The sequence below is a fragment of the Muscardinus avellanarius genome (assembly GCF_963383645.1).
Source record: "Muscardinus avellanarius genome assembly, chromosome: 2".
Lineage (NCBI taxonomy): Eukaryota > Metazoa > Chordata > Mammalia > Rodentia > Gliridae > Muscardinus > Muscardinus avellanarius.
In genome coordinates this window covers 129696477-129711308 of record NC_137787.1, presented here as the reverse complement: position 1 = coordinate 129711308, position 14832 = coordinate 129696477, and the positions used below count along the sequence as shown (strand labels likewise).

Here is a 14832-nt window from a genome sequence, read left to right as displayed (position 1 = left end):
ACATTTGTAATCCTAGCATTTGGGAGGCCAAAACAGGAGGATCTGGGTTCGCAGACAGCCTCAGCCATTTTGTGAAGTCCTTCACAATTTATTGAGACCCTGCTTCAAAATAAAGAATAAAAAATAGGGCTGGGGGTATAGCTCAAAGTAGAATGCTCCTGGGTTCCATCCTCAGTACTGCAAAATAGGGAAAACAAACAACAAACAAAAATAAAACAAAAAGCCCCAAAAGAACTTTTATCTTGCTTGATGCTGGGTTTCCAAGATGAATAAGGGACAACCCCTGCCCTGTGGATAAACTCCTCAAGTAGACTGCCTTTGGCTCACAGCGGGATGAAGATGGTCCCAAAGCCTGTGTCACAGAGTCAGGGCAAAGCCAAAGAAGACCTCACAAACAGGTGTGATCTCTAGATTGCAGCGAAGGCTTCGAGTAAAATCCTAACTAATGAAAGGTGGTTTTCTCTGGTTGGAATAGGGCTGAGAGCCTGGAGGTAGTTTTTGGGACTAGGCGCTTCCCCAGAAGTGCCTATGTGATGTGTCACAGCTAGGACCACGGGCCAGACTGCTGGCTCCCTTCTCGGGTACGCATCAGGATCACAGGGGAGGTTTTGCCAAATGCTTGGGTGTGTGCCTTAGTCTCTGAAACTAAATTCAGAGGTCTCGGTAGAATCTGGGCACACATGTTTTGATTTGATTTTTTATATTCCTGATCAAGAACCACTGTCCAGCTTAGATAGAAACGAGGTACCCAGTCTTCTTCCTGGCATCTATTTTTTTTTTAATTATTACTCTATGGAATCTATTTCTACCCAGCTTCCATTTTTAGAATACCAATTTAAAACACTAGGAAAATAAGGACTCTGCATTAAAGCCAACGGTATTCATGGAGAATTTACTATGTATAAGGTACTGTCCTATATCTTAGCCTTGTCAAAGAGCATCAGAAGGCACAGTGTGCTTGCGAATGATAGAAGGTACTGACCTGGTATTTCCACTTGGAGGAGTGAAAGGATTTTAACTACAAATACAGGAATCCAGCAGATGGCATCAGAGAACACTATAAAAAAGAAACGGTTTGCAACCGCCACCTCTTTTCCAATGTGATTTCTTACTTCCGCAGTTTGCAAGGCAGTCTTTTGAATGGAACAGAACATGGTGATATAGGAAAACACGATGATGAGAAAAGCCAGCAAGTTCACACCTGTAGGGAAAAGCACACTTCTTAGCATCAGGTGTAGAAGTCAACAGCAAATATTGGGACACTTAGATGTTAAATATGGCACTTCTTCCTCTGGTGTTTCTAAGAAGCATTCTTTTGTATAAATCCAGGGGGATTTTTTTTGTATAAATCCTGGGTTTCAGGGACTAAGATAAAGGAATTGAATTTTACAGCTCAAACATAAAAGTGAGATTTCAAAGACACAGCCCTTTATGAAAAATGACAGAATTCTGAAATTCAGATCTGGATATTATGAAGTAAACTCTAGATTTTTTAAAAGTGTGAAAAAGCTATTTTTAGCTCTTTGCAAATTCAAATCTTATGGGATTTACTATAATCATATGCATATCTCAAAAATAAATACAATCCCATTTTCTTATACATATGAATAAGATAACCTTGGACTCGATTATAAATATAATTACTTCAGAAACAGTATTTCTTATGTTTTTTGGTCTTAAAAAATACATGAAACGTAAATGTATTTTTTGTTTTTATTCAGGTTGCTCATAGTAATTTAAACTACTATAGTACATAACCCCTTAGACTCATTTTAGAAAAAGAAATTTAAAAAAAGTTAAAAATTCAACTATATGAATCACTCTTGGGGGGCAAAATATATTCACAAAATTCTCACTTAACATCACTGTAGAAGTGACTTCTTACTGCTTTAGTTCACTTTATTCCTGCTCTAATAAAAATTCTGAAAGAGATTACCTCATTTTCATAATTTGCATAACATTTGCATATGTTTTCCCAATTGTTCAAACAATGTTAATCTGAACCCTACATGTACGTAAAACTGGTGACGATTGTAGAAAAATAAATTTAAGGTTATTTTTATCTCAAACATTTTATGAATTTTATGTAATCTCGCTATAAAGCTATATGATAGAATTTTATAAAACTGGTTTTCTTAGGCCTCTTGTGACAAAGTTTAGTTAAGCATAAAATAAATTGACTATTAGAAAATGCTCCTCTGGCTCAAATTCTGAAAATAGACTTATAGGACAGGTGAAAAGCACATGCTTCAAACACATGTTAGCAGTGTAAGGTACTAACAAGCAGGGGCTCTGCACTGTCTTCATGGCTTTTCTTGAACTCTAAAGCTAGCCTAAAATTAAAAAAAAACAATTTTACAAATTGTGCTGCTATGAACACAGGTATGCATATGTTACTGTAGTTCTCTGATTTCAGCCCCATTGGAAAGATGGATTTCTACTCAGCAATAAAGAAGAACAAAACAGGTAATTCGCAAGAAGATGGAAAGACCCGGAGAACATTATGTTAACTGAGATCAGCCAAGCACAGAAAGAGAAGGGACATATGTTTTCTCTAATATGCCCAAACTAGAAAGTATTAGGGATACCAGAGGGATGATGGAGGGGAAACCTCAGCAAAGCTAGAAAGGAAGGATAGGAGAGGAAGAAGGCTGAGGTTGATTAAGTGGAGGAGCTACATTTAAATATGTGTATAGGTGTGAATGTAGCATGGTCAACCTGGACACTCATTGTTGGGAGGGGAGGAAAGGGAAAGTGGAGGGGGGAGAGGGCAGCAAGCACTGTGCGAATGTATGCCATTTTCAATATGATCCACATAAAAATAAAACATTTAAACCACAAAAAACTCTGATTTTAAAATTGTATATTTATATAAACTTCAAACTATATATTTTATCTAGAGCTCCAGGATGTAAACTATGTATATATAGACAATAAGAAAGGTAATGAGAATGAGGATGTGTGTGTGTGTGTGTGTGTGTGTGTGTGTGTGTATTGCTACCTCATAATACACAATATATCTGAAATTTATCACAGGCGTTTAACCTCTTAGTAGACCCCACACCAAAACTTCTCTAGCTCATTACCTGGGCTTGTCCCCCGGCTTTGGGTCTCTGAATCCACTATGTCTTTATCTGGCACCCAGCCTCCACCACACTTTCCTCTGCCTTCCCCTAGCTGTGCCTCCTCTGGGCCTCAGTTTGGACTCATTTCTTCTGGGAAGCCTTCCCTGGCCGTCAGGTCTGGGGATCCCGGGATAGCCTGTACTCTTTCATCATAACCTTCATTAGCCTGTGATGTAAGGACATGTCCACTCATCGGCATCCTCGTCTCAGGCTAAACCTGTTGTATTTCCAGTACCCAATACAGTGTTCCTCTGCTCATAGTAGATGCTAAATCAATCCTTATTGACTTAATGAATGTAATGTGGTATGTGAATATGTGTGTGTATGTGTGTGCGCGCGTGTGTGTGTGCACGTGCCTACCTATGCTAGAAGCAACAACAACAAAAAAGCCAGTCAGGAGGAAATACAAAGAGCCACCTGTGTATCCTGCAAGTGACCTAGCTACAGACAAAGGGCTACCAAATGGTGCTGTGTAAGGAATACTATCAAAGTGGTGTAAGTGAAGCATTTTGATTTTTTTAGAGGAGGGAAAGGAGTAGATAGAGAAGAAACAGTGGTTAGAATCATGTCACGATGAGTTTTGTTTAAACTTGACCTTGACAGTAGTAAAGAATCATTGAAAACACTGTTCAGAAGTGCGGACAGTCTTTTGGATACATAGGAGATTATAATGCGGTGGTAAACAGGAAAGTGGGAGGAGAGAAAGGCCCAGAGATTAAAAGACCAGAATATGTTAAAGTTATAATTCAGATTAGAGGTGGTAAGGTTTCAAACTAAAGTAATTGCAGTGGGTAGAAGCTTGAACGATCATAAACTCCAAAGAGGTGGATTTTGGTGAAAATTATTTGATTTGAAAGAAAGGCCCATAGAACTTTTTGACTACATGGATGGGGGATAAAGAAGGGAAGAGGGAATAAAATAACACACCCTAGTTTAAAAAAGGACATGGGGATGGCCTTGATTTTAAGCAGAGTTAATATATAGACCACAATAAAAAGTTTTAATTTTAAGGTGCTAAGTTTGTCATTTATTTATAACAGAGAACACAGCATGTTCCTTTCTAAAAAAGAGGGAGAATTAAGAAAACTAAGAAGAAAAGAGTCTTATTAAACCTTCTCATGGTGTTGATTTAAGAGATGACTAAACTAAAGGCCATGGATGATCCTGGTATTTCCATTCAGATAATCTGCTAGTGAGTTTCCAGAATTTTATTATTCTTTATTTAACTCATAAATAGACTGTAAAAAAAAAAAAAAAAAAAACTAAAGACTCCAAATAACTTAGTTGGGCTTCAGGCTGAGGCACTAAACTAGAATTCTTCTAGCTCATAGTCACTATATATGAGTGTAAAATAAAAGAATTTAGGGATAATAAAAAAGATCATCCAGAAATCCTAGCAGTATGTCTTTGTTTTTCACACTAAATCTCTATAATAAAAAGTTTAATAAAAACTTGTATAAATATATAGCAAGAATTGTTCTTTAGAAATGACATAGTCTTGACAATATTTGTTTGTTTCCTGAAATAGACAAATCTGCCCCTACAAAAACTTACAGTATTTCTATCAAAATTATATTTATCCAGTAAATAAAAAATACAATTTACCTAGGAAAATTCCAAGAGAGTACCCTTTGCTTCCAATATCTTCGGTTTGGTCGTAATACAGTGGGAAACAAACGCCATTTTTCCCATAAAAGTTTCCAAAATAATCCTCGTTCCAAAAGGGAATTACAGCTATTAAAAATCCCATCACCCAAATGCAAATGAGGATGATGGAGGTCTGTCGCTTTCCAGGACGAATGTTACTGAAGGGGAAGACGATGGCTAGGAACTTCTCCAGAGTTAAGAAGGTGAGCAGCAGGACAGAAACTTCAGTGGACAGCATGGCCAGGAAGCCCATGAGGCGGCACTGGAAACTCTCCATCCACAGCAGGGCATACTTCTGGTACTGCCCTCGGTATTTTATGTCAAAAAAGCCAATGAAGAACAAGTAAATGCCCATCAGGCAGTCAGCACCTGCAGATGAATTGACGCAGTGTATATTGGTAGTTCCCAGCATCTCTCCTTGAGTTTCCTCATTAGGTCTAGCTCCCTCACATTGGATTAAGTGAACTAATGTAATCACCTACTAGAATACCAAGAAGCCAATGGACCTCAAAATTTGTGCTATTTCTACAGCATCACACCTTCTCTTTGTTTTGTAGTTAAAAAGGGGTATGAAGGAAACATTTATGGGGCAAAGAGCTAGTTTTTAAACAATAAATATGTATTACTTATATAGCTAATCATTTTCTGAGCTTGAGAAGTGTGGGTGTTATAGTAATTGGAGTTAATTGAGCTTAGTTTATAACCCACAAAACTTTCTTCATAACCTATCACTTGACCTATTGTTTTGTTACCCCATTTCCCAGGCAAAACCCCCAGAGGTAGGTCACCCTAAGATCATGCAATCTAAAACATAGCTACAAAGAACAGCAGGTTTATATTTAGTAAGTAAATTTTCCCACCATCTCCAATTCATTAAATACCATACACATACTCTCTCTATATATATCTCGTGCACAGCTCACAGAAGATATCCTGTCTATTTATATGGAAAATATACTTACAACAAAGGATTTTGATGGACATAGCGTGAGTTGTATTTTCAGCTTTAATGAAAGATCTCATGCCAATGACAAAAATGTTTCCAAAGCAGGTAATGAAAGCTATAACCCAGACAAATATTCTGAGGATATTGTTAGCCAAGAGGTCCTCAAATGAAGAAATGCCGTCAGTCGAGGGCATACATATTCGGACATGGGGAGCATAGGAGCAGTATCGAAAGTTTTTGAAATAACTAAAGTCAAAGGGAAAAAAAGAGTCACTTTGCAGTAATGATACAGAAAGTACAGTTGCAGTCCTAGCAGGGCTGCAACTCTATGCTAAGTATGCGACTTCCTTCTCTAGGTTGGTTTGTTTGGGTTTAATAGTGACTACTAATTGGAGAGTTCATCATTAAATCTTCTGTTACCTGAGGTGGTGCCCTCTGAAAGACAAGGAACCTGACAGTCAGGAGAGGCTGTGGGTGGGAATCTGAAGTCTCGGGGGTGCAACATTTTCGTGGTCACATTGTTTTATTCTCTTATTGGGTATTAAGGATTATCATCTCTAAGATGATCTCTAGTCAATATTGAGGGGCCGTCACAGGGAATGTGAGGACTGTGCACTTTCCTGACTTGTTCTTAGTTTTAAACAGTGAGGTCTACTCAATAGTCTCTTGTTCCTTGGAGTTGGCAGGAAAGGAGGGTGTCTGAGATTAGGAATATCAGGTGTCACTGGGGCTGGGAGGACAAGCATTCGCCTTAAGTGTGTATTACTTACCAGTATCTGGAAGGACCTAAACAATTTCTACAAGGAAAAACTGGTTTGTTTGTGGACAATGTATTTATGAGAAGGGAATGGGCATCTTGAAGTGTGGGAACTGGTGAGGTCTTCTGGCTTACGGCCATCCCTCAAACTGTGTGTTTAGGATTTTCTCCCACAAAACTCATTTCATTCTTTCTTTTACTACCTCTTCGTTGATTTCTCTGCTTCTTTGTCTTCCTTCCTTATTCCTAATTTTTTGGTCCTCTCTCAATTCTGTTTCTACACAAGCAAGATAAACAAAGCTTCACTTTGCCACAATGCCAAGTTCTACTTACTGGAACCCATGGTGCCCTGAGCCACCTCTGACCAGACACAATAGGCTTCTAACCCTCAAAGAAGCCCCCCTTTCTTAGATTCTTGCTTTTGTCTTTTCCTCTGCCTGGAAGATTCTTCCCCTATTTTGCCAGAGCTGTTCCCTCTCTGTTCAGATCTACTCAAATGTCTTATCCTTCTGATTCCCATTTAAGCCATCCAAACTCTCCTTTTATCTCTTCATTTTCCTTATCTCCACAGCATTTAATGAAGTTTATTTGTATACTCATTTATTGGGGTTCCAAGGCTAAACAGAAGCCCCATCAGACATTCTTCCTCTTAGTCTCAACTGTGTTCTCACCATCTAAAGCTGCCTGGCACATTCTAGGTCCTTAACAAATATGTCCTAGGTCAGAGAACAAGTGATGGATCATTGAAAGCTATGTGTCAGGTAAAGACACAGGAGGCAACCTGCACCTGCAGGCAGCTTACAGTTCGTCTTCTTAGCATTTGGCATACAACTTAACAAATGACTCTATTTTTTCCCTCCTCTGGGATCCCTGGTACACACTTGGCCTCTTGGTTCTTTTAGGATTCCATTATCTCCACTGTCTTCATTAGGTTCTCCCACTGCAACCGACATTCCAGGTGGCAGGTGGAAGGGATGAAGGTGATGAGATGGAGGATTTTCAATAAGCAAAGGGCAAGGAAGATGGAAGAAGAAGCAGGTCACTTAGTAGGGAACTAGCTAACTTAAAAAAAATTTTTTTTGCTACCTGCTATGTCCTTCCTGACCTTGATTTGAGGCATATATTTAAAACAGCAGTTTCTCCATCCAGTTCTAAAAGGAGTGGCCTTCTCTATTCTAAGAAGACCTCACCTGCCTGCAACTAGGAAACACACAGTGGCCTCATTAAATAGATGTCTAATGGTGCCACATAAAGAGAAACGAACATAACCACGTGGAGATGCGCCAGACACGTGTCTTTCAGCCATGGCGGCTACTGCACAGACACAAGGCAAGTGTTCTCCCCAAAGGGCGCCTGCACATCAACTCTTTCATCCACTTGCTGCACCCACTTGTGATCTTACATCGAGTCCTCCCTATTTTTGTGGATAACAATGGTTAATTTTTGAAATCATGAACATATAGATTACACAGTCGATAAAGAAATGATTATGTTATAAACACAGATATTAACACAACTTAGTGCACTTTAGCCAAATATATGAAATTGTCTTAACAAAAACTACTATAAAGATTAATTACCTCCATTTTGCAGTGCACTTAGTAACAGTAACAACACCTGGAATATATATAGCACCTTTCTTCCTATGGGCTCAAATCTTAGAGCAGCCGACTGCTCATTCATGTGAGGTGAATTAATGTTTCCAGGTCGCCTGAGTACCATATAGCCAGTGACTTCATCTTGTGTAATATGTGGCATTCTGGTACCCTGATCTCTTATTGGGCCTCAATTGGATAAACAGCGTGTTTCCAGAGAGAAGGGTCATTCGTGTCGGTGCATCATAATATTGAACTCTATTTGAACAGGGACCAAAGGTGACAAAATTAAAAAGTTCTCAATAAAAAGACTTTTCTTGCACAAAACATATTGCAGTGATACAGTAGACAGTTGACATGAGAATATCTGAAACATTTCACCACAGATCTCTTCTTTAATACATACATACATGTGAGAAAGATTCTTCATGGGTTGAAACATTTCTGTGCTTATGTTTGGAATCTCTATCCTTTCCAGGTCTCTGGAAAACATACACAATAGGTTTAATGCTTTTAGGGTTAAACTTTTTAATGATTGCATTATTTTCCAGGTCCTTCAAACATTTCAAAATGTTAGGTTACTGATTCAAAGCAGGATAAAAATTTTGTAGTACATTCTCTCAGAAAATTTTCACTTTATTTAAACCTTCTACCAATTGGAGTTGGTTTTGTCAATTCACACTTAGAAATGAACTCTAACAAAGTACTTTCATTCATTTATTTGACTTAAAAATGAAGGGAAACACACCAAGACCCATGTGCATGTTTGTTTCTATGACTTTGAACCTCACTATGATGCATAATTTCAATGAACCAATAAATGTAAAAAAAACAAAAGAAAACAAAAAGTGGTAAGGGGCTGGGCATGTTGCTCAATGGTAGAGTGATTGCCTAGCATGTGCAAGGCCCTGGGTTCCATCAATTAATAAATCAATCAGTCATTCAAATATGGCAGTATTATCTTATATATAAAATTGTTCTGTAGTTTAATCTAATAAAAAAACTCTATGGAGGTTAGAAGCTCTCATTCAGAAGCTGATTCTTCCACTGTGAACATCAGCAAGATAAATTTTGTGGGAATCTGAATGTAGATGTTAATTTCTTCCTGGTTTATGCATCTTTAGGGCAGAAAGCCATGGAGGCAGCAAGAGGAGACAATCACTTTCTAAGTGTTTTAAAAGTGTTTAAAGTGTTCAGGACAATCAGTTTCTAAGTCAACAGCAGGAAGCAGAGTTTCTGAAATCTCTCCAGGTACCGTGAGATATCCTCAAAGTACTTCAATGATTACCCCAACACTATTATTTTATCCAGAATCTTTTACAAATGTGAGTATCTTGAAGATCTCTTTAGGAGGGTTAAATTAAGAGCTACCATGTTCTCAGTAAAATGGAGAGAAGATAATCTAAAATAATGGAAACCTTTTGCTTTTAATGTTTGGCTTGAAAGATGTCTGATTTTTATTCTTTTTTGTTTTGGCTACTTGAATAGGAATTTTTTAAATCTTTTGAATTTTCTCTTTGTTTAGTAGATCCTTTTTCGAGGAATAAACTTGCTCTCTGGAAGTCAGAATTTGAGAGTGCTGATATTACTGAACTAGTACATGTTCCTCTAGAAAAAAAACTGTGAGTTCTAAAGGTCTTGCCCTCTACCTTAGCTTTCTCTTTGACTTGTCACAATTTTATCTTTATGTGGATTGTGTGATTAGTTGGTTAATACCCTCTAATATTTTAAAGAGTAGAGGCCCCTAAGTCTGAGTGAATGAGGCAGGACAATAAATAATTTGGTGGCCAATAAATACTTGTGAAATAAATGTATACGTGAATCTTAAAAAAAAAAGAAGTTAGACAATAAAGAAAGCACAGAGTAGTTACTACTTTGACATTCAGAAAAGTTTTAAGTGGTGGCTCAATATTTTGGCTTTCAGAAATATTGTATGTAGTGAGTGAAGGGAGGAATCCTGTAGTCCACATCCTGAGGTCTGTTCTCATGACTTATGAACAATGGGTTATTTACGTATTTTGTTGTTTTATACTCTAACTTCTTCTTCAGAGAAGAAACTAAATCATTTTCATCAATGAATACTCATTAATATCTGTTGAAAGAAAACTAAATATTGCATTCATTTCTAATAAAACTTATTTAACAAGCATAAAAAATTATGTTCAATAGTGGTCTTTAGAATTAAATGAAGAAATGCTTTAGGCTGAACTCAGGCAATGTAGTTATGTTCTCTGTCTAAAATGAACAATCCTTAGCCAATAAATAGTCACCCAGGGGAAAGGAATCTTGAAGTTCAAACACTAACAGGCAGAGTTCTTGACATCACTAAAATCTAAGATAGAAATTTTAAGATACTAAAACATTAATTGTCTAATGTTTGCATTTGTGGGGGTGTTTTAGTTATTGGGAAGCAAGCTCATGTGCTATAGATTTGCATCAGAAGTAGTTTTTTTATAGGAAAGAATAAAAGGAAAAGGAAGGCAAGTCTTACATAATTTTTTACCCAACTTTTAGAAATAAAACTATTGCAAATTTAATTATTTGTGAAAATTGCAGGATGACACTTTTTCATGTGAACCCAGTTTTTAGGAAGGAGATATATGTGTTTCAAACACAGAAATAGCCTTATCCAATTGAATGGTAAAAGCTGAAACTTTGCTTTCATTCAGTACATTACCAATGGTAGCAATGATATTCACGGTCATCAGAGGATGTGTACTCCTGGGTGTGAAACACCCATTGAAAAAACAATGTGTCTCTAAGTAAAATACATCCACTAAAATTATAATGGACACAACTGCAATATTTTACTTACAGAGACTGAAGTTGTTTAAGACTTCCAAACTGGTTCTTGTGGAGATACAAAAGAGGATTGGATGACAGGTTCCTTTTTTTTAACCATTGGAGGGAGGGGAAAAGAAGTACGGATGTTATTATTTGGAAGCCTAAGGTGTTGCCATTTAAATCTGATGATGATGAGAGGAACTCACAGTTTTTGCAGCTGCTTCAGGTCTTTAAACAGGTGGGCTGGCAGCTCCATTATCATATTGCTAGATAAGTCCCTGTTGACGACAGTGAAAACACAAAACAATTATGATGGGAATAAGTGACATGGGTAGTAATCCCAATGGTTATCATCACCCCATTGGATGTAACAGAAAATATGGTCTCATTTAACTAACCTGGTGACTTGTTACACAAGGCCATGTAAGTCAGCCAGATGGATGTGTTTTCCATCACTTACAGACATGTGACGCTTTGCTCATCCAGTTCCTGTGTGGAATTTCCTCTCACACCCTTGCCAACACACCCTGGCTTTAATATCTGCTTTGATTAGTTTCCTCTGTTTTAGGTACTCTTTGTACACTTCTACCATTCATGCTTCTGTGAGTTCTACTTGTTTCTATATCTTTTGTTTATGCAAATGTTCTTTGATCTCTTGTTTATGCAAATAACCTTTTTGAGGTCAAGTTTTATGTCTTCTAGTCTTCTATTTATTTGGCATTCCAACTACGATAGCTGCCCAGAAAATCTTGTATGGATACATTTACACATTTTTTAATAACTTTTATTCAGGACTCTTCTTTTTTGTACAAGAAATTGAGAGTTTACAATCAAATATGGTAGGACTGTGCAATCCAGAAAAAAATCATAGGGACAGAACTGCAAAAAGCGAAAAATACAACTGTTAGGAGCAGAAGAATCTAGCAGTCTTTAAAAGTCCAAAATATCCTTATGCTCCATAGAAGATGTGAAAGATAGGGCAGATATACAATTGTCTAATTAAGAGTGAAGTAAAAAAAAAAACCTTAATTATTCTTGATACTTTGGAACTCTAAAGAAGCTCTAAAGAAGATTTAATTTATACTTTCATAGGTTCTCAAAGTGAGCCATATTGTCCATTAGGGTGCTGGAATAAAATAGAGATATATAAAAGAATGTAATTTTGTCACAACATCATTCTTTTTCATTCATTTAAAGAAGGTAGATTTCCAAAGGGGTACTGAGTAAATTTTTTCTCTGAAAAAGGAGTGGTATGCCAAATTAGTTTTGGAACCCATGACTAATAACTAGTGCTATGGTTTGGATGTGGTTTGACCCTGAGGGTTCATGTGTTGGAGGCTAGGTCCTCAGGTCCTTGAGGTGGTAGAACCTTTAAGAGGTGGGACATAGTGGGACTGGAGGCAATGCCCTTAAAGGGGATTAAAGTAGTTCCTGTGGGGCTCTAGTTAGTTCCCACAAGAGTGAGCAGCTATTAGAAAAGAAACCCTGATCCCTAAATCCTTCTCTGGCTTCCTTTGCCAACATGTGGTGGCCCTTTGAACATGTTCATGCCATAATACCATCCACCATGTGGTATGATGTCCTCACTAGAGGCTAAATCAACATGGCTTCCTGATCTTAGACTTTCAGACTCTGCACCTGTGAGCTAAATGAGATTTTCTTTATAAAGTATCCAACCTCAAGTATTTTGTTATAGCAACAGAAAACAGGCTAATATAAAAAGGTTATAAAACACAGAAAGAATGAAGCAAGTGGCATAAAATGGAAGGAAAAAAAAGAGAGAGAGGATCCATTAATCCTGACCTAAGAAATTAGGAAGTGTTCAAACAAAGCTTGATGATTTTAGGTGAGGTCAAAGAAGAGCGGCATTTTTTTTAAAGAGTAGCATTTTAGTTGAGAGTAAAGCACAATGAAAGAAACAGATGCTTGGAAATGAATGACATCTATTGGGGCCAGCAGTGGTCTAATGTAGGTAGGTAGGAGAGTAAACCATATGAGAGAGAGGCAAAAGAAGTGATCCCAGAGAAGTCTATGGAGAGAAAACAGGGGGGTTACAAACACAGTCCAAGGCAGTATTACTCAGAGGACAGTCCAGGCATCAGAGTAATTGAGGATGCTTAAAGGAAGACCTCATTCTAGGTGACCCACCCAGAACGATAACATCAGAATCTCAGGGAAGAAGCCTGGTAATGTGCATTTAAACCAACATTCCTTGTGATTCTTTTGCACATTAGCATTTGAGAACCAGGTCAAGGACTTTGCTGAATATCAGGCAAAAAGGAGAGTATTAAGTAGGTCAGCAGTGTATCATACTGTGGGTTATAGAATGGCATAGCACAGAACCTTCAAAGAAAGGCAAAAAAGCTAGAAAGTCAGAAGAGGAGACCAGCAGGAGTCTTCAGGTAAGAGCTGATGAAGGGCTTGGGGTCTGGAAGAACATAAATAAAGCATTAAGGGAAATGTAGAGGGTGAGGAGCATCTTCAGGCCTGGCTGCCAGGAAGGATGCTGATACAACTAATAGGATGGCAAGCCCAGGCAAAGGAGCTGGCAGTGGGTGAGATGTGTTCTCAGTTTAGTTTTAAACAGATCACTTTGGAGATGCTGCGATGACATCTATGCACCAGGGCCTGCTAGGTGGAATTCTGATCTGGGGCTCCAGATGGGAGAAGCACACCGGATCATGACCTGGCAAGAAAGCCACAGGTGTACATGGGCCAGAGAGTGCCTAGCACAGAGCAAGATGCCAATGACCTCAGACACCTAGAAATTTGTTCTTCAAAGTGTTACATAGAAAAATACACTCTGGTGTGCATGTAAGCCTCTACCATCTTGCATCCCATTAAGATGTGTGACTACAATGCACCTATTAAAAAAAAAAGAGAAAAATACACTATTTTTAGAAAAAGGACATTGGGGGTTTCGTACTACATTTATTCTTCCTCAGGATGAGTTTGATGGCATGATGGCAAATTATCCAACATTTGTAGACTCAAGATGTATGAATTTCTTGTTCAAGCTTGGTCTATCAACTTCTGAATTTCCTGTAGCTCTCTGAGGCTATGTGGATTGAGATATATTACTGGTTGTCTTGAACATAATAGCAAGCTAATGGCTCTTAAGTGAGACACCCCTTTCTGGAGGGGACTACCTACATGTAGGATGAGATAATTAGAAAAATTTTCAAACTGTGGACCCCATACCATTTTCCTTAACTTTACATGTAAAATAAGCCTTTCTGTCCTAGGCTACAGTCCCTTTTAACTCTGTAACCCAAGCCCCCATCCCTTCTCCAGAGTCTGATCAGGAGCAGTCCATTATGGAAGTCTCCTCTAAATAAGCTATCCTTAATTTTTTGCCAATAAAATGATATTATTTTCAGTTCTAATGTGTAGCCTTGTGCATACTAGGCACTTAATAAATATTTGTGGGTTTGATTTATGATGTTCATGAGTTAGGTAGAATTATAATTATTCATGAATCATATTCTAAATTACTATCATTGAGTTATTTTCTATAATCCAATCTTCTCTGGATTACAAAACAAGGCATAAAGAATGAAGGAAAAGATGTTTAAGGCTGTACTTTCCATTTTAAGGCCTCAAACAGAAGGACAGATTCTTTACCTTAACCTCCACCATTTGTAATGTAACACACTTCATTTTAACTTCTAATGATGCACAATTATGTGGGAAGAAATGAGTTAGTAGCAAAACAAATGCTTTTTAAAAAGGCTTTAGATCTATAAAACATATATCTGAACTACAAAAGTTACATGAGTTTTCTGAATATTCTTCAGTGAGTCTAATCCCCATTCTAGACATAAGTATTTACTTCACCTGCTACATAAGTCATAGTTTCTCAATAGAAAGTAAGAATTTTTATTCCTTTGTTCACATCTAACCAGTTAATATCATTTCAGTCAGTCCGTTATTCATCCAGAAAGTTCTTATTGAGAACTAACTATACTCTGGCTAGTT

The 14832-nt window shown here is 37.6% G+C and overlaps 1 protein-coding gene across 2 annotated transcripts in view; it reads right to left on the bottom strand.

Annotated features, from left to right (window-relative positions):
* The window catches only part of RXFP2 (relaxin family peptide receptor 2), a gene marked incomplete at both ends in the record, with an annotated part of 67544 nt that overhangs the window by 4757 nt on the left and 47955 nt on the right, over positions 1–14832 (bottom strand). For both annotated transcript variants that reach the window (XM_080690043.1, XM_080690044.1), the window contains 6 exons: positions 983–1201; positions 4731–5141; positions 5735–5964; positions 8481–8552; positions 10886–10957; positions 11061–11132. In XM_080690043.1, coding sequence (XP_080546169.1) covers positions 983–1201; positions 4731–5141; positions 5735–5964; positions 8481–8552; positions 10886–10957; positions 11061–11132 — 1076 coding nt within the window. The remainder of the gene's footprint in view (positions 1–982; positions 1202–4730; positions 5142–5734; positions 5965–8480; positions 8553–10885; positions 10958–11060; positions 11133–14832) is intronic.